The sequence below is a fragment of the Scomber japonicus genome, chromosome 6 (genome assembly GCF_027409825.1).
Source record: "Scomber japonicus isolate fScoJap1 chromosome 6, fScoJap1.pri, whole genome shotgun sequence".
In the NCBI taxonomy this organism is placed as follows: Eukaryota; Metazoa; Chordata; class Actinopteri; order Scombriformes; family Scombridae; genus Scomber; species Scomber japonicus.
This window is the reverse complement of record NC_070583.1, coordinates 27,145,314-27,166,121: the sequence shown is the minus strand read 5'-3', so window position 1 is coordinate 27,166,121 and position 20,808 is coordinate 27,145,314. Positions and strand designations below refer to the sequence as shown.

The window sequence follows — 20,808 nt, the reverse complement described above, 5'->3', positions numbered from 1 at the left end:
GATGCATGTTTGTCATGACCTGCAGCCCAGTGGCTCGGACTGACCTGCGGTAAATGACATATAAGCAATTTTGATGACATAATTGTGATTATGTAAATGAACCAAATGCTGTATCATTATACTGAATGATGCATGGTTAATGATTATACTGCAATAATTCTTACATATTGATGTGAACTGAAGTCCCTTTCGCCACCGAGTTCTGGTGGGGGTAGTGACCTGTGGGAGAGCAGGCAAGTGCAAGGACAAGGCAGCTGGTATGGGTCCACAGGGACCCTGGACAAAGTGGGAGCAAGCCATGGAACGCAACGTTTCATGGACAGATCTCTGGCGGGCACATCACCTTCCTAATTTGGGCCTTGTATAAAGTGTTGCCAAGCCAAGTAAACCTGTTCAGCTGGGGTAAAGTGGGGACTTCAAACTGCCCAATTTGCTCAGGTAGAGGGACATTGGAGCACATATTGACCTCCTGGCTAAAGGCACTTGACCAGGACTGATACACGTGGCGGCATAACCAGGTGCAATAACATGTTGCAGAAGCCATCAGCAGCCAAGCATGGACCACCACTTGTGCTATGATATTTCTTAGGGCAGGAGAATAGTCATGGGCAGGAAGTAGGACTGGCAGCTCTCTGTGGGACTGGTGAAACCTGGTAAAGATTCCCCCAGCAAATTTCCAGTATCACTCTGAGGTCAGATATCCTCCTGACCTCAGAGACCACCAAGAACATCATTATCATGGAGCCGACAGTGCTGTGGGAGGAATGTATGGAGGAAGCTCACCAGAAGAAGGGGACCAATTACAAACAGCTAATCATCGACTGGTGCACACAAGGCTTGATGCATGCCCATCAAGGCAGGCTGATGAGGATTTGTGGGGAACTAACGTCACAAAACCTTTAGTGCACTGGGCATCACAGGAGAGGCAAGGACAGAGCCATCAAGAACACCAGAACACCACCGATGCAGCTGAGAAAGCCTTGAGGTGGCTCTGGATCTGGAGCGGAGATTCATGGGGACAAGCGAATGCCACCTGAACACAAGCCGTAACCTGATCAGTCACGGCTAGGTCGCCTGGGATAGGGTGGTTGATGTTGAACGACCCGAAACACGATTATGTGTTCAGGTGCATCAGAAGATGAAGAATCACTTGTGAGTCACTTTATAGGTTTAATTTCAAAATGACAGCCTTGTAAAATGGCATGTCTAAACCATTATTATCACTCAGAATAACCACACTAGTACTTCTATTTTTGAGTGTGTATAAGCTGAATGTGTACTAACTTGTTGCCCATGTTTGAGAACACAGGAGAGGTGGCTCAATATGATTCACTAATATTCAGAATCAGTTGTGCTAAAAGTATTGTGGGCTACAACCTGAGTACTTTAGACAGATTCATTAACATTCAAGAGACAGTTGAAAAGTTTTAACTGAAAAAACAAGCAAGTTTACTGGGAATTGCATAATCATTACAATCAATGAGCAACACTCACTCTCAATGGACAATAGACAAATCTTATTTACAGCATGGGTTACTTGAGATGTACAGTAGTATTTAGATTGATTATATAACATAGTTACTAAAAAACAACTGAGTTGGACTGTGTTCATGACATTAAAGGTTAAAGTAATAAAATAATGCTTATCACATGACCATTTTAATAAGTTCATATTAGGAACTGCACAATAAATATGTACAGATCAACAGTAAAGCTATAGAGGCTGTACTGTGTCTGCAACAATGAGTAATAAGCTGATGGCCTCCTACAGCTCAGGAAGTCAACATCCTTTCATCATTACCTCCACGTCAGCGGCATGCAATAAACAAATCAAACCTCCGGCAGCAGGAGTTCTCACTTCAAATCGTGCCTTGTAACAGCACAAACAAGGGAATCACATTAAGATCTCAGTTGTTATTTAGTAAAAATGATGATAATGTCTACAATTAAAATTTTATTACAGTATACAGTTCAAGTAAAATAAAATGTACAATTCTATAGTTACAGCATATAAACAGAACAAAAAAATTAAAAGTGCACTTGCAGAAGGAGACAAACTATCACACATTGCCAAGATTTTCGTGAAAACACATTTTTTTGACCATCTGTCTCTTGGTATCTTATACTATCTCCTGTTTGCACAATTCACCTTCCTCCTGTATAAGTGTGCTGGCTCACTTGAGCTTAAATGCATATGTTTTGTCTGGGAGCACATATGCTAACACTTGAGGAGAAGACATGAGAAATAGGTTTTTGCAGGCAGTTTGTGTTTGATCTCCTCTCGGCTGGGTCACTGTGACCTGCTCTCAGTGGTTTAGACAGAAGCAGTGCATTTGACTCAACAGTAGGGTTAGAGTTTGGGATGTTCTTGCGTTATTAACTTCTCTTAGCAGCACCACAAGCCCTACAGTCTGCGTTGCGTGGAAAGAGGAAACCATGTTTCAGTGGAAATTCCCTTCTCTCTGGGGCAATGCAGGGTCTGTTCTAAGGAGAAAACATCTGGGTCAGCTCTGCAAACCCACTGTGTCGCAGAGCAGACAGCTGTTTCTGTGCTCGACAAGGAGAAGTAAAAACTACTTGCGAGGTTAAAAACAGAATCCTGACTTTAATCAAGGCTGGTGTACAACCTTGCATGATTAAACAGGGTTAAGCCTCTACAAGGGAACTAGGTGGGCGGCAGGAAAGTTTCCCCAAACATGGCACTGAGGCAAAACCAACTGTGGTTTCCTGTGACGTCCCTTGTACAGTATGTGCATGAAGAGCAACATGAATTAAAGGGAGGTCAAGAAAATGGAGAAAAAAACCCAGCAGGAGGAGTCAAAGACATTGTTAGTTTTGCAAAAAATTGATGACCCTTTCTTAATCTTCTATTATAATGTAATCAGAGACACAAGGACTTCAGCATGGGCTAAATCTGATCATGATAAGATACAGACTTTGGGACCGTTGGAGTAAAATAAAGAGCAAAATCTCCTTTTTTGTGCTTTTAACCTAACCCCAAGCTTGTCTATGTAGAAAATGGAGTGACTGGACCATTCCCCTTAGAAACACAGTGACTGGGAATACTAAAAATCCACAATATCGAGTATTTCACTAAGGCCAATACTCTACAGCATAATAGTGCATTTTAACACGAAGCAAAAATTCAACGTAACACACACTTCAGAATTAGTAAAAGCCTTGAGCCTCTACTTTTGGATCTGTATTACTTCAAAAATACACTTTATGCCACCAGTTAGCTGCTTCAATTTGGATCAGGTCTGAGAAAAACTACTGGTCAACAAATGCAGAAACTACTTAAAAGATTTGCATTGTATCTGAATCATAATTATATACAATAATAATAATAATAAACCAAAATCTGTGCATGTTGATTTCACTTTACTTATCAGAGGACACGTTTAGATGGTTTATCACTTTGTTGCTATCGATGACAGGCTGAAGTCATAAAGAGTAAAACTGAGTGCAAATAAGGAGTCAAATGATGGTTAATAAAAAGCAAAATATCAATGTTCCAATTCAAAAAATGCTGACCAAGCTAATCATGTCATAGTCATATCTGGATAGGTTGAGTTATGAATATATGCAAAACAGTTAAATAATTTACAACCAAAGATGTGCAAATGTAGAAAGCATGTTACTAAAACCAGAAAGAAAAGCACAGAGATAAAATCAACAGTGAGGCAGCCCATACACACAACCCTTGACATGTCCTTGTCTGGTAAGCAACTGAGAAACCATTTTTCAGCTTCTTTATGATCCCAGTGTGTTGACACCAAGGGGTTTCCCTGTCCAGACGCAGGGGCAAAGCTTATCTCCTCAGGCAAGAAGTAGAGACTTTTGCCAGAGGTCAGGGGTTGCAGTGATCTCGATGATCACTCATCCAGGTGATCTGAGGTGTGTGAGACTGCAGAAAGAAGGGTACCACACACCCAAAAACACCTGGAGCTGAGATGTGGAAGGAGACAAGAAGAAGTATTATAACAAATGTATATATATATATTTCTTTTTCTTTTTTTTATTAGGGTTTTTTTTGTGAGACTCCAGATAAAGATGAAATGATACCATGCCACTGACCTGTAGGGGACGTCCTCTCTGTGTTGACCTGCAAGTTGAGGTGAGGGTGGGGCCCCCGATCCCTAGCAATTACACTGCTGCTTATTCTGTGTGGTGTTGCCTCTTGGCTGTCGCAGCTGCCTCAACGAAGCATCTCCGTACTGGATACCTGAACCCATCCTCTCTGGGTCCAACTCGCCTTTGAAATGAAACAAAATGACAAATGTCAACGATGAAGACAAATACGCTACGCACTGTTACACTGCTTCACAGGAAGATCCACAGGGCTTCATGCACAGACATCAGAAATAAAAACATGCAAATATTTGCATTCACTCACAGAAACACCCAAGTCAGACACACCTCTTCAACAAACAAAGTTTACCTGAATCGATCTTGTTGAGGATGGTGCGAGCGCACTTCAGGAAACCCTCCTCGACATTCTCCCCTGTCAGAGCACTGGTCTCCAGGAACATCAGCTCTGCATAAGAAGGAAAAAAACACATTTAAGGTGGAAGAAAAAAAAAAAGAGCGAAAAAGATTAAAGAAGAAGAAAAAATGATAAGATAAGGAAAAATAAATAATGACAAGCCAGTGGAAGAAATAAGTGGTAGAGATGCACACTTGAACTGTGAAATAATGCAGAGTTAACATCAGTTACCGTTCTCCTGAGCGAAGCGTGAGGCCTCCAGGAAGGTCACCTCTCTGTCTGCATCCAGGTCCTTCTTGTTGCCACACAGGATAATCACAATGTTTGGACTTGCCAGTGTTCGAGCATCTGTCAGCCAGTTAGTCAGGGCGTTATATGTCTCCCGACTATAAGACAGGATGGGATGAGAGGACACATTCAGATTAAGTTCAAATGTTAATAATGTCAGTATATAATATGCCTATGCATACACCAAAAGAAAATGTAATCACATGTGCACATGTTGTGCACATGTTGTGCACACTTTATTTAAATAGGCTACTTGAAAACTAACTAGCTAGAGGTTATTCCCATCCAAGTAAAAAGTATTATCTACAAGCAGGTGATATATCCAAAGGTTACTGTATGCCGACTATGCGAAGCGAAGGATTGTTCAAAAGTTGTTCAAAAATGTTAGGCACATTACCCAATCAAACTAAATCTTTAAGCCTATCTCTAGTTGGGCTCCTATTTCTTTTACCATCTACGTGCATGTCATTTTTTCCTCATTTTTTAGTAACCCTACCCAAACACTGATACAGCCTTGCAGCAAATAAAACTGTGTGTTTTGAAACTTTAACTCAACCCAACTGGTCTCAAGTTTCAAACTCTGGATCAGTCTTTAAACAGATAGAGAATGAGTCACAGAGGGGACTTCCATGGAACCTTTTTTGATTTGAAGCCACCAGTCACCATGGAGACAGGACATTGGTGTCTATGGTAATGAGGGTGTGGGTCAGCACAAATATGATGTTTAACAGCTGTATTCCCAAACAGCTAAAGGATGACATCATCCCTTATTCACATGCTGATGAGACTGGGCTGCTCAGTCACCCACTAAATCACATACTCTTTCCCTGTCCATCGTCCTGCCTTTTTACCTGTAAAAAGTGATAAAATGCCTCCATCTCCCTCTGAGTGTCTTGTTTTCCATCTCCTCCGTCCACAATCCCGCCCCCTGCATTTTTCTGCCTTCACTCTCCCTGTTTTTTTCCTCAAGTGACACTTTCTGTGATGGACTTTTGCTTTCCCCAGACTGCTGTCTGCCAGAGTATGCCACTATATTACAGCTCCTGCCAGTCTGCGCTCCACAAAAACCCCATACATTCTCACAAACACAAACTGTATTACATTCCTGTCACTCTGCATTACAGCATTCACTCCATCTTGATTTCAGAACCTCTCTACTGTAACCCAAAGCTTATGGAATACAAGCCTGTGAATATGGCTCCCAGTACAGTCATTCAATTGCACAGTTTCTGCGGTATGCACACAACTTATCATTATTATTATTATTATTATCATTATTATTATTAATATTTTTACACCGCTCAAAAAAATAAAGTGTGTAAATTAAAGTAAAAAAACACTCATAGAGAGGAGAAAGACAATCACAAGCTACATTTATGTAAATATTTGTTGAGGCTGCTAAGTTTAGCCAGTGTGCTCACTCTTAGGCAGGTACCAGATTTGCCACAGATCCTGGTATTCTGTTTCTGGTAGGGATGCAAAGGTCCAGTATTAATATTGGACATCCGGTCCAATACTGAATCAAATAGCTGGACTGGCTATCGGTGACAAAGGAAGACACTCTGGCAGGGCCTGTGGTGCCATTACACGTTTTTGTCTCACCAGAGCCAAGTTGCTGCTGTTGTTTCAGCATTGTGACGCACAAGGCTTAATAGACCATACAAAGTGTACACTAATTTATAACACTCTGTAAAGTTGTTTTGAACGCTATCTTTAGTAAATAGCAGCTGCCTCGAGATGCCTGTGGAAAAATTAAAGCTCCCCTCCAGTCAAAAATGTGTTTTTCTTCTTCTTCTTCTGCACTCAGTTGGATTTTTGAGCTTCACTGTGCAGAATGATGTATGTGCAGAGTTTGACTCCAGAATGTTGTTTTCACATTCATCTACTGAAGTTGCATGTACCAAGAGCATAATTTGTGACATCACAGGTAGCTTGTGTCTGGAGAGGATCATTAAGCACTGGTCAAGTCTGAGATTTACCTAAGGCATCTAAAGAACATTAAACCTTGCCTACATTGGCAGAAAATGTGGATAGTATGCTTGTGTATCCCACAATAGGAAGTACATAAAACTAAAGAATGCAGTGATTGTTTTACCTGGTAATATCATAGACAAGGAGCGCTCCTGCTGCTCCTCGGTAGTAGCTCCGTGTCACGGAACTGTGAAAGGAACACAGACATCTTACCGGTAGTTAAAATTTTGAATTCACTATTACTAACCATTATCATCAAGGTCCCCCACAGTTTAGCACAAATCTACTCCAGTGTAGCTGCTTAGTGGTGTGAGCTGTGGTTGCACTGTGAAGCATGTGAATTAAGTAATTCCCAGTCACCTTGTATTTTCAAAAAGTTTGCCTCTAAGGAAGAAATATTGAAGGATGTTACCGGAATCGCTCTTGCCCAGCAGTGTCCCAGATCTGCAGTTTGACTGTCTTCCCACCAACATTGACCACTCTGGAGCCAAACTCCACACCTATGGTATGGTTGGAGTCCTGTTTGACTGCAGCAAGAGCACAGAGAAAAGAGAGTGAATTTGGAGAGGAAGTGAGCTAGAAGCAGAGCAGAACAGTAATTTTGGCGCTATTCTTTTACTAATGCAATATGTATTGTTTCTTTGCAAAACCATGAACAAAAGTGGTGCTAAAAGTGAAGTATTTCCATTTAATCAACATGTGTGCGCTGGTATAAGGAACACAACACTTTCAACTCTGCTCTGAAAATCTCAGTTAAGATCTATAATATGCTGGTTATGCTTGTTAAATAGGCATGAGCTGTTATCATCAAACAGCTCATATCCACATTAGGGTCTAGAGGGAATCCAGACGAGATTAACACTGTCAACCTGCCCTCCCTTTCTCTCTCTGCTGACAGCACAGGGACCTAACACATCTTTAATTAAATTAATATAAGCATGTGTGAGTGTGTGTGTGTGTGTGTGTGTGTGTGTGTGTGTGTGTGTGTGTGTGTGTATATCTGAGTTTTCATGCATTTTTGGACCGTTACTTGCATATATCACACTGATAATTTTATTAGACTACCTCCAGGTACAAAATGAAGAGTTTTATAAAAGCCACCCACAAATCTATCTTGTACAGCACTCCAAATTTCAAATGTGTGTATAATTTAATACAATCCAGGACAACAGCTCTACCACAAATCCTACCTCTTTTACACATACAATGATTATTGACATGGTTTTAAAGAGATGTTGATTCAACTCAAGTAAGTAAATTGTTGGATTGTACTGATGCATTGCTCATACTGAAACTTGTATGCGTACATGGGCGTGGACAGAAAATCGAAACCACTGTAGGGGATTAACTGTGCAGCTTGATGAATTTTTATCTCTACACCCTTTTATTTTTAGGTCTTGCTTGACCTGAGCTGTTAACCTTAGGAATCTGAAAAGACACAAACCTATTCTGTCCCTTTGTCAGCAAATTACTTTTCAGGAGGAACTGTGAGTGCTACACAGCAGATAGAGAGAGCAATTGTATTGCGACTTGTCTGTCACGTCCTGACTGTGTGTCGCACCAAATGACACATGAAATGACAGCGCTAATTACATGGCCAAGTCAATTTCTGTGTTTGTGTGACAAGACAATTACAAATTACCTGTAATGTATCCCTGATGTGACTAATGGGCTTTAATGAGGGAAAACTTACACTTGTTCTCGATGAACTGGTGGAGGAGACAGGATTTCCCCGTCCCAGCGCTGCCAATCACGAGGAACTTAAACAGGAAGTCTGAAAGCAGAAGAGAGTAGGTAGCGATCAATGCAACGCCAACGTCAATAAGGAATCAGAACCTGCTGCTCTGTGCTCTTCCATCCTCAGAGACAATCCTTTTAATCCCATTGAGCTACTACTTTCATAGTGTCCAACAACCCCAAATTAGCCTACTAATCACCAGGCAGTGCATGTAATCTGTATAACGTGCCGCTTATTATTCTAATTTAATTGCTTGTTTGTCTGAGGTGGAGAATGACTGTGTTTGAAGCCTTGAAGAAGCACTTAATAACACATGTCATTAGAGCAAAGCCAAGGTATTAGAGTTATTAAACATGGCTTAGGGGTAACTGACTTGCACAGGGATTCAATGACCGCAGCCAGCTGGTTGTACAGATGTTGTTGTTGTTGTGGAGAGTGGGCTCTGACTCCAGAGAGTATAACGTATCCCACACAGATGATCCATAGCCCAAATGATTCAAGCCCCTGACATGCAAGGCTGACATGCAAGGCCATCCACAGAAAGACAGTCTTTGTGTGCCATGACTAAAGATAGGGCAAGTAGCAATTATATGCATAGGCTATGCTGAGCTTCCAACGAGATCCATGATATATTAAACAATAAAATGGTTGAGGGGATGAAAAGTATGTGTGTGAGACTCATAAAGGAGTCTGTGTTAGTGAGTCATGCACAGAGGGGCAGTAAAAGAATAACAGGAAATCTGAGAGTGACGGTGTGTTTGACAAAATACTGATTGCAAACTACACCTTTCCTCTTGAGAGCCTGCTTCAGTTAGAATTTGAGGACAGTAAGCAATTTCTGGTTTAAGCTTAAGCGCTGGCTCTGCAGGCTGAGGTGCTGGCCTAGCAAATGATTAGTGACTACTGTTGAGATTAGCAGCCAGGTGAACATCCTGTGAATATTCAGCTCCACACAAGGTCAACAGAAGCAGCAGTTGTTTAGGAAAAAAAAGGGAGAGCGGATGAGATTGATCTTTTGTTCCTGTGTGACATTTAAACTTATTATGCTAGTGCTCTTGAGGCCACCTTCATCGGCCATCACACACACACACACACACACAAACACACAGACACACACGGACACACACACACACCGACTGGCAGCTCAGTTTATGGTGCACCTTTGTTTGTTGAAGCGGGTGTTTTCTAAAGCAACACGAGCTAGAGGTCAAATACATGTTATGAGAGCGGACGCAGTAAAGCGAAGGTGCCAACACAAACTTTGAGTTTTCTTCTTAAACAGCAGTCAGCGTAACATCTCAAGCACAAGTTGTCAATGGCGGTGACAGCAAAAGTGACAGGATCAAAAGCTAACAGCTCTGTTTTAAAAGCTTGCCTCAGCTATTCAGTGTCTTCTCAGGCATCGCATATTCCCCTGCGAGATCTGCATACAACAATCAAGCTGTCAATATGTCAAAGCAATATGGAGAGAAGAGTGCAGCGCTGCCCTCCTCAACAGCAGCCTTTCAAGCTATTGTGTTCTTCACACATCAATATTAAATAAGCCCTGAGGGAGACAGACTGTAAGTGTTATGTGCATTCACTTACACTGTGACAACGTTTAACACAATCAGGCCCAAATCTATTTAAGGTTTATATCTTGTGCACAGGGCGCTTGATTGCATATGCATCTGTTTCATCCATGAATGCAGCTTAAGACAGAAGGCAAATATGGAAATTGGAGATATTAGATTTAATTTCACGAGTAATATAATATGATACATGTCACATGTACCAATGGCTAAAGTCAACACAAAGCAACACAACTATTTTTCATATGCATGATGATTTGAGGTTATGTTCACAGAGCTGAAATGATCAATTTCCAACAATTGATATTGATGATAATCAAGTAATAGTTTCAGTAATTTATTAAGCAAAAAGGCAAAACATCTTGAGACATCATGGTCTCAGCTTCTCAAAATTTGAGGATTTTCTTACTTTCTCTGTTTTACGTTACATTAAATCTAATATTCACTGTTTTGGACTGTTGGTCAACACAACAGGTAATTTGAAGACATCAGGTCTCTGAGAACTTTTGATCATTGATATAGACTCAAAAATAACACCAAATAAATACTCAAGTACGTTTTATTTTATCAAGATAATATCCATGTAGGGGTTTATTTAAGAATCACTCTGAAAAATGAGTCCCAATCCATCTGAACATAATATTTGAGTTTTAAAAACACAGTCTGTATCTATATGTTAAACTAATTCAAAAGTGCAAAACTAGAAAAATTGAATGAATTTCTGGGATAATTCATCCTAACCATGTACTTATTGTATTCTTTAAAATGTATACATATATATTTTTGCCAGGTCCACTACTGGCCCTCCAGGAGAGGAGACAGCACAGGAGACAGAAAGGAGATAGAAATCAATAGAAAGCTATTACAGCTACCATTACCGCTGGCACTTTTACATAAATACTGCACACTGGGATGAAGTTTCATACAAGGAATAAGGGAGGCAGGGAACAAGCAGAAACAGATGGAGAGAGAGAGAGAGAGAGAGAGAGAGAGAGAGAGAGAGAGAGAGAGAGAGAGAGAGAGAGAGAGAGAGAGAGAGAGAGAGAGACTGATGGTGTGCTATTTCAAAACAACTCAGCCTAAGGTGTCTGGCCTATTGTGCAACTCCTACTATCAGGTAGTCATGTTAAATGAATTATATAGCATAGAAATACCTATCTCTTAGTGATACTAGTGGTTGCTCATATAATGCCAATTCTTACAGATAGGTGCAACTATGTAATCTGTCAACATTACTTTAGACTGTCAGAGGTAGGGTGGTGAAACTACAGGATTCAGGATGTGGTGGAGACCACTGACACGCCTCTCCGCTACGGCTCGACAGGTAACTGAGGGATGATCAGCCACAGATACCCAACTTCCTTCTTTGGGCCTTGAAAGCTAAATAGCTAAATAGCTGTTAAAATACACAGCACCTACAACATTACTGCAGCTTGCAAGGTCACCCAATCTGCTTCAATTTCAGCAAGCTCGGGTTACATCTGCGTCTGTTCACACGTCCTTCACGTATCGACATGCTGCTGAAGCTCTGTGTCTGAAGTTTGCCCAAACTTTTTTTTGTTTTTACCTGGAAATGAATCACCATCTGTTTGTTCGTGTTACTATGACCGCTTAAGAAAGCAATGTAACTATTACTGACGCCATCGTAGGATAAAGGTGCCAGTTAATACACAAGAAGCACATCAATTACAGTAGTTTATTGAGATGAAATGACAGTAATCAAACAGCAGTTATCACTATTAGAAAGCTCAGACATGATGAGGTGGCAGGCTAGCCAGTAGCTAACCCATGCTACTAAATGTAGCTCGGTGTCACATCAGACTACAGAGCTCAGTGTATGTAACAGCTAGCAAGCGTGAAATTACAGCACAAACATACCGTATGTCTCAGACATGTTGACCCTCGCTGTGTTAAGGACTCGGTGCGACCTTTTTTTTTTTTAAATTACTGTTGTCTCGGTGTTGTGACAGCTGTGTTCGCCTGGTTCACACCTCTTCAGTGTGTTTATCTCCGATGCTAAAGGTTTCCTTGATCCCTTCCTAGCTACCTTCGCTTCGACCACAACCAAACACAGCGGCTGCGTGCTTACGTCATCCGTCGTGTCCGTGTTGCCTTCATGTGTCGTCGGTCTTAAATTTGTTTCCTTCAGTTTGTCAAAAGTATGTCCACATTTAAAACAAAGCAAATTATAACAGAAGACTGTTTTACCACAGTTTCCATTAGTTTTATTGTTAATTAACTTAAATTCAGGCAAAGTCGGATTTAGTAATGAAAAGAAAGTCTCCTACTTAGAGAACTGAAGGCATCATTACCTAACATGTCTAATTACTGGAATTTCTCATTCTCCACTAACAATTTCTATTCAGAAAACAAAACCTTACTATGGTCATAATTATTTGATTCTGTTATTAATATTATAGTCTTATTATAGTCTAAAATGAATCATACTGATTCAGTATCACATGTCCGTAATGTATGTGCAACAGCAAACCACAAGATGGCAGGCAAAGATAAAGTGATCTGAGGACTGAATTTTCTGGAGACTGCAAGGTGCAGTCTAACCTAGATATGCAGTCTACAAGTCCTGAAGCCTCAACGTGACATAACATGAAATTATATATATTTTTGATTACATCATTTTATTTCTTTTCCTTTTATATTTTGCACCGGTATACTCAAGATATGTACTATGGACATGATATATGATATATTGGCCACACTGCGTGTACAGCTCCATATTTTAGAATAAATGGAAATAAATGAAATGTTCTCTTTCAAGTGTAACTTAATGAGAACACATGTGTACTGACAATATCTGTGGCAAAGAGAGTTATGCATAAATGTGGTGTCTTTGGCAAGAAGATGAATATTTCCCTGAAGATAATTACTCAAAGCAACGTCTTTTGAGGTTTTAGAGGAATGAGGAATGTCTGTTTTCTTGTTCTTTGCTTATTCATTCATCACCTTTCCATACATGCGTATACATACACATACAGACACTCATACAGAGCCCAGGGCGTGGAGTGCAGGGCCGCCCAGGGGCAACAGGTGATAAATTACAGAGCTCTTCCACTCTGCTACTATCTCTCCCAGTTCCTCCCTGCCTTTGTTCTGCTTTGGCAGATCCCCTCATCCTCCCCAGTCTTGTTAAAAGCTCTTTTCACTAAGATTAAAGTCAGAAGGAAACACGAGGCTCAGCATCGTGTGGGGGCACGGATGTTTTCCTAAGGTGGGCTGCAAGAAAGGATGACCTCAAAGGTGTGCGGCAGGCAGAAAGAAAAGAGGGAGGCTTTTGCTTCCGTTAGTTACTCTGCTTACCTTTGTGGTTGTCTCACTGCTCATTGTTACTCCTCTCTTTCTTTTCCTCTTGCTGTTGCAGGTGTCATCATTAGTACAGATATTTGTTCGGGCTTGTGTGTGGGTTTTTTGGGGGGATTTTGACCTTGGACTATTGTGTCTATAACATCCAGTTCAGTCTAAAAGCAGAGAGATCTGTTGGACTCACCCATACTTCCAGAGAATCATATCAGGAATTAACTACATGTGAAGAGAAGAGGAAATTAGACCCTTTTAATGTCCCATGTTGACAGTTTCAAACCAAGATCAAAAGAAATTCTCTTCCTGATAATCATGTAGGGGAAGCCCCACATGAACCTAGCGACATTGACAGTGTTTAAGACAAACAATGAGTCATTTTCCAGAGAATAATTTGAGTGGTTCACTTCTTGAGACAGGTGAGCTCTGCCGTTGGCTGGTATCACAATAAACATGAAGGTGTTTGTCACATTATGACTCATTGGCCGTACATTAAAACAGAGGGATTTGTGACGGCCTGCTGTTTTATATACAGAAACAAAGGGATTCTATGAAGTAAGGGCTATTAAGGCACACAGTGCTATAAACATAGGCATGAGGTGTGAATGAGTTGTGAATTCTGTAAAGGTTTTTGGCTGAAGAGTTTTATTAGCACTAACAGGCATCAACAACAGAGGTGCTGTGACTGCAGAAACAGAAAAACAGAAAAAATGTAAAAACCTACCATCAAGAACTGAAAGGGGGCACTCTCACTTGTGTGTTAGAGTTGAGAACAAACTGTATAACTCTGATTTAGAATGAGGGGGTGTATTTATCTACGTCCTTTACACAGTAGCTCTTGTGCAACTGTTTGTTTGCAAGCCAGGGCATCCATTTCAGTTTGTACCCCACCATACTGAGCACTATACACTAATACCAGTAAACCTCTAGTACAGTTCTGCACATTAGCACAGACATCCCCAGGCTATTTGATTTACTGTAAAGGAGTGAGAGCCACACATCAACAAAGGAGGACAGCAGTCTTTGAAATCAAGAAATGAGGGAGAATATTTAAAATTAAGTAATTTTAAAATAATACCGATCGTCACACATAAGAAAAAAAGAACAGTCTGGCATATCAGCTTCCTTTTAGATATTCATAGTCTCTTTCATCTTTATCAAGAGATGTGTAATGCTGTGGATCCCCTACGGTCAGCTATAAATAGACAACAGCTTACTGTACAATCATTTTTTTAATCTATGAAAATAAGCCCATAAAAAGATGGCTATGCTATCATGCCTGTATCATACATTCAATATAATTTAGTTGTCATGTTTTCATGTTTTATATTTTGTGTGACTAATGTTCAAATCATTTTCTTAGTATTCTGAACAGATTAAACACCTGTCTGTTCTGGCACTGAGGGTAAAAAAGGGACATGAAACAATTTCTGTTGACAGACAAGTCCAGACATGTTTGTTTCAGTCAGGCTAGCGGTGGTCACAGAAGTCTACCATTCTCCTCATGAGAAGTCTTTCTGACATGAAGGTTACTAAAACCCAACTTCTTTTAAGGCCCCCAGCAGACAGGTCCAAAATAGAAAGAGTCATCACCCAGAGACTTACAGACATATTGGTTTTCACCAGGCAGGGAAGATATGGGTCTTGTGCTTTTACAAACCAGAAGACGGGTTACTGCTAATGTCACTAACAAAATAAAGTCACAGCTTTCAGATCTCTTAAAGGACCAGTGTGTAAGATTTAGTGGCATCCAGCTGAACAGACTTAGCAGAAATGGAATATTATCTTCATAGGTATGTTTAATTAGTATAAATCCATGGAAATAAGAATTGTTGTGTTTTCGTTAACTTACAATGAGACATTTATATCTATATAGGTTCTCTTTCACAGAGGCCATCATGTTTCTACAGTAGCCTACAATGTACAAACCAAACACTGGTTCTAGAGAGGGCCTTTAGTGTTTTTGAGTTTCACAGCCACTGTAGGTTTTCAAACACGCCTGGAAGAGGAGGATGAGGGGAAGGCTAATCAGTTCAATCTGCAACCTCACTGCTAGACACCATTAAATCTTACACACTGGTCACTTAAATACTGAACGCAGCACACGTCCACTCAGTGACTGTGTGTAAGATAATTGACATTACAGCATTGGTGACATTGTTGGTGTAGATTTCAACTACAGATTGGGCATCAAAATGTATTTGTTTACTGTTACTTGGTTGGTTTATTTGACAGGGTTAGTGCACATTAATAAACATGACTGTAAATGTGCCAAAGTTAGCAAAGAGGCTATTTTTCATCTGTAGTCCCATGACAGATGTTACAGAGTTATGTTTGTACTGTGAAATCATCAGTCTCTGTAGGAGACATGAGGAGACAGTGAGGTGAGACCAAGTTCCAAATAAACCAAATGTCAACGAGTTCAGGGGTTTATGCAAACCCAAAACAGCAACAATGCAGGCATCTCATATCAATGCTGCTTCCAAAAATGATTTAAGGGGTTGACCCTCACATCAGAGTGGTGCTAAGGGGCTGACCATGTTACTTTAGCGTGGTGTTTAAGAGAAATAATTGTTGCAATTCACAATGAAAGCAGTTTTCCCCCTCCTTTGCTTAGTGATTTCACTAATTATCCCCCCCCCCCCCCCCCCCCCCACACACACACACCTTTGTGCTGAGCTTGTTGTTGCTTACAGGAAGTGACAAGGAGAGAGCTTAGACACCAAATATCAACTCTGTACTTAGTGTTCACATATCTACATGTCTTATGATTTATGACCCATTTAGTCAGAGTTAAATACAGTTTGTTCACATTCACACATGTTTTTCTGACAATGTGACAGTAAAGCCAATATGATGAAACTCTATCAAAGTAAAGAGGAACTAATGTTCTGTTTTTGATTAAATTGGGTTAAAGAGGTGTTGATTCAACTTTATAGTCATCTTTATGACTTTATCTTTATTTATCATTATTTGGTTCTTTAATCAATTTTGTTTTCTGTGATGAAGAGTTAGTTTAAGTAGAGATGTTGTTAGTGGAGGTCAAGGGTTAAGAGCATGAACAGGACCAGCTGTGTTACTGGAAAGAATCCTGCTGACCTCTCCAGAGACAGATCACTATCTAAACCCCAGCAGCATCAACCATACTCTCCACACTCAATCATCTTTTGCTATCAGTGCACCAACTCACCTCTCCTCACCTCCACAGCACTAACTCTGGACTCTTTTTCCGCTTTTCACACTGTCAGGCCTCAGCCTGGAGGCAGGGAGGTCAGTCAAATGCTGCTTGTTGTCCGGTGTTAGGAGCAGGCAAGAAGGTTTCACAGTGTTTCACAGAGCCACAACTGATTTGTTTTTTACTGGGAAGTAAAATGAGTAAAAGAAACATATTCAAATCTACCAACAGCCATTATTTCTATGTCTGGTTGTGGGTGTAAACACATAATGTCAGTTTCCCAAACAATAAGACTGTTCAAAAGAATACATTTTGATGAGTCATTGTAGGAGAAACACAGGTGTAAATAATTAAACCAGTAATGGCTGAATTACATTTAGCTCCTACAGTTTCATGGTTCTAGTATTGTGTAATACTGTCATGACTTAATGGGATACTTGACACAGTGAAAGGGAAAGTTTCTCCAAACTTTTGACAGGTACAGTCATTATTGCCTCACGGGAAATTTGTTTTCCACATATTCCATACAGAAATATGCAGACAGTCACACTGCAACATAACCATATACATAAACACATAATCTTCATTCCCCCACCTGTATCTCAACACATACACACATGTACCTGCACATGATTCACAGATAAGTCTGGCTCTATACACAGCGAGGCTGTTTGTTCCTGGCTGCTATGGCAGAGGGGATGGAACTTCTGCTAAAGAGAGATCTTCTCCATTTTAGGGTCCTGTATCAAACTAAGGGCTGAAAGTAAAATAGAGCCATATAAAAGTCACTGAAGAAAGTTGATGGCAGTGTTCATCTTAAAGGAAGAAGCATAATCCTTGTCCTACATGCCATGTTAGTAATAAAGGTCCCTGATGTGCATTCCCCTAAGAGGCTCAATCAAATATCAACTAAAATATTGTTATTTCCATATATTTCATCAGTCATAGTTGCGTAAAAGTTTGGAATCACCATTGCTGAAATCATAAGGAAATAAACATTACCACATGATATTTCAATTAGCAACATGCCCTGATCTGTTCCTATGTTCTATTGGCCCCATTAAAATAATCAATCACATATTTTGCTTGTTATGACAGATATTGACATATGGAAGGTCTTATCATCTGATCGGAGTGTATCCCTGCTGGATGTAACTTGTTAAGGAATCTGTGCATGATGTCATTCACAGTGTGTGGAATTCATACCGCTGTAAAGATCATCTTTCAGGTCCCTAGGGATAAAAAAAGAGGGTAGCCAAAGGCGCCACATCTCCCATTTTCTGTTGCTGACTGTCAGTGCTTGTTCTCTCTCCTACTCCAGCAAAGCAAATAAGAGAAACTCATATTTCTTCATTCAGGGGTATTCTGCAAATGTGATTGTCAGTTCATCTTTCAACACATACTTAACTGAAAAGACCCCTCCAGAAAACATCAAGCCTTTCAGGAACATGCTAGACTGCACATACACAAAGGTTAATGCTTGCCGGGAAGAAAAGGTCTTTACATTGCATCTATTTGTGTGTGTGCAGAGGAGGGGAGGAAATCCCTGCTGCACACACATTCTCATTACCTACCTTCTCTGATTCCTGAATATATTATCTATGCAGAGCAAAAACAAACTTAAAAACATCACAATTATTGGTTACTCAACTTGTCTTTGATGTTATCTTTACCTTCCCTAAATTATCTTCTTTGCCACTAACTCCTATCTCCAGGATTATCTCTCACGTTCTCACAGAGTCACAGATAGCTCATATACCTCCAGGCACACATATATACCCGACACCTCTCTATATCTGTCTCCGTCTTCTCACACCTGTCAGAAAGCCTGAGATGTGTTCTTTTCATACAAATATAATCCCATAATTATTTGATTCTCTCAGTTTATGTTTTTTTTTAAAAAAGTGTGTATTTTTGCTTTATGATTCCCTATTTGATGTCAGACGTGAATGCAAATGTTACACAAATCCGTGCCTGCAGGGATAATTATCAAGTCAATTAATTAACAGGTATACACTGAAGCAGAAACTGAAGTTGAAATATCCCCAGTTATCCCAGAACAATGGCCACAATCTAGGTCAGTGGAACTTGTCTATAATGAAATCCAAATGTAAGTATGTGAACAGGAGCCCCTGTCCAAGTGCTGGGGTTCATTTTTGTGCTCACACAAGTTTATGCATGCCCTTGGCCGGCCCTGCAGAAATATGTCAAGTGAGACAAAACAGTCGCCCCCTGAGGATGATGTCAGTGATGGATGACATCACTGACCACAAATCAACAGATGTCAGTGTACATCCTCTATGTGTTTCAAAAAGTTGGAATAATTTCACTGGAATTACTCACCATGGAAATGTTCTCTATTTAGTTTTCGACTCTCTTTCTATTGTAAACAAACAAACGTGCTCAGTGAGGTTTAATTAATTAAAGATGTCACTTTTTTTTCAAGACTTTGCTTATCAAATAATTGTTTGTTATTCAGATTTCCAAAATGGAAAACATATGCTGATCCCAACTTCTCAAATGTGAGTATTTGCTGCTTTTCTCTGTTTTATATGACTGTAAATTGAATACATTTAGGTTTTGGACTGTTGGTATACAACAGGCAATGTGAAGACATCAACCTTTTTGATTAATGATTAATTGATTGACTGAAAAAATAATTGTAAGATTAATTGAAAACGTAAAGTAATTATAAGATGTAATAGCAGTAACTTTTAAGTTAAAAGGAGACACTTGTTAATGTGTCCTAATTCCACCTTACAAAATCCCCTCTCTATTTGTAACAGGAGAGAGGGTCATTGACCTCAGTGAGGCAGGTTAATCTATGGCTAATGGGGACACCAAAAGCCCCAGGTGTGCAACACCTGTGCTTTGGTCGGACCGCTTGTGCAGGTGAGTGTACAGCTCACCCTCATCCCCTTCCCTCCCTACTGCTCTGCTCCCCCCGCCGCTCTCCTTTAAGCTCCTCTAATTGTGTTCTTATCCCACATCCCCTCCAAAAGCTCCAAACACAAACTCAGCCCCGCCTCATGCTGCCATTCCCCTGTATTCTACCCTTCTCATTTCTTCTCACGCAGAGGAATGTGTGCTGTTTCAATATGTAATGGACTTGTTGCCAATAGAGCTACTAGACGTGCAGACATCCAAGGACAATAGAGTATCCCTCTATGTATTCTCAATCATCAAATTGAAAGAACAAGAAGAGAATTCATTGTAACTCATGTAGGAAAGAAATAGTTATGTTTTTATGATTTTTTATTTGGAATCATCATAAACTTTATTTATTGAGCACAGTTTGAAATACAGCAATGGTAAAGCAGAGAAATAAAACAATAAAAACAACCACAAAAAACAGGACCACTCTAAATATAAAAAGAGTTTCATGTTATAAAATGTGATTTATATAGTCTCACTGCAGAGACTCAACTTTTTCTCTCTCTTTAAATCTATCATTCTGCTTGGCAGTCTCAGGTAACAATTACACATGGCTTGAAAAGTATTTTTTCAACAATCAATGAAATATAAATATACTAAGAAACAGAAAGAAACAAAACTTTTAGCAGTATGCTTGGGACTTTAGTTTGATTTAGCCCTGATGTGGGTGAGCTTTCTGACTAAGACAGTCTTCTTATAGAAATAAAACAGTCTAAACAAAATTATATCACTTTTCCATGGTCAGTTGAGGATAAAACAAAAACACCTTATTGTGGCAAAGTGGTGATGAGGAGTTTGTCTTCTGAGTTTGAGGGAGTCCAGCTGCTGCCCTGTCCTTACTTCCTCTCACTCACAGTTACTCTTCACCTCAAATGACAGGGTCAACACAAACAAAGCAGCATTTCCAGCAGAAGTGTGCCTCTCTGTGTTTACTGAACCTCCTCTCTTTTCATGGTCACTCTCAGCCTCGTGTCCCTGCCGCAAAAAACAGGCCACACACTTGTCATCTTGGCTTAATTAAACAGCTCAACTTGTCCACCCTCGCCTCTCACTCTCTTTAGCCTCTCTGTCTCCATTTTTCTGACTTATTTCATAAAGGCTCATTCCCTTGAAGGGTCAGGACTGACTTTTCTGTCTCAAAGGACCCTCAGTTAATAAAGTTAAACTCTAGCCCAACAACAGTCCTTTAGAAGCCCAGCCTTACATTAGCTGGTCTCATCATTTTGAGTTGCTCACCTCAAGGGGCCTGAATGGTGGATGAACAGGACACAATGGAGCAAAGCCATTATCTTTTGTGGAAGTGACAAGTTTTTGAGGCCCAGTAAGGGGG

General features: G+C 40.2%; 1 protein-coding gene across 1 annotated transcript; it reads right to left on the bottom strand.

Moving 5' to 3' along the window:
- Window positions 1-1,425: 1,425 nt before the first annotated feature.
- rab4b (RAB4B, member RAS oncogene family) lies at window positions 1,426-11,966 on the bottom strand. Its single transcript, XM_053321379.1, has 8 exons — window positions 11,933-11,966; window positions 8,439-8,519; window positions 7,158-7,272; window positions 6,870-6,932; window positions 4,718-4,872; window positions 4,442-4,537; window positions 4,078-4,255; window positions 1,426-3,948 (listed from the first exon to the last, which is right to left on the bottom strand). Exons 1-7 carry the CDS (start codon window positions 11,946-11,948, stop codon window positions 4,140-4,142), a joined length of 642 nt encoding a protein of 213 aa, XP_053177354.1. The 5' UTR covers window positions 11,949-11,966; the 3' UTR covers window positions 1,426-3,948; window positions 4,078-4,139.
- Window positions 11,967-20,808: the final 8,842 nt, after the last annotated feature.

What these genes read in the sequence shown, in the direction of transcription:
- rab4b (XM_053321379.1), bottom strand. An exon ending in GCTGGGCAAGAGCGATTCCG is followed by an intron (nt 6,933 to 7,157) that starts GTAACATCCTTC and finishes TTCCTTTCACAG; the next exon opens with TTCCGTGACACGGAGCTACT. An exon ending in CTTGTCTATGATATTACCAG is followed by an intron (nt 4,873 to 6,869) that starts GTAAAACAATCA and finishes CCTGTCTTATAG; the next exon opens with TCGGGAGACATATAACGCCC.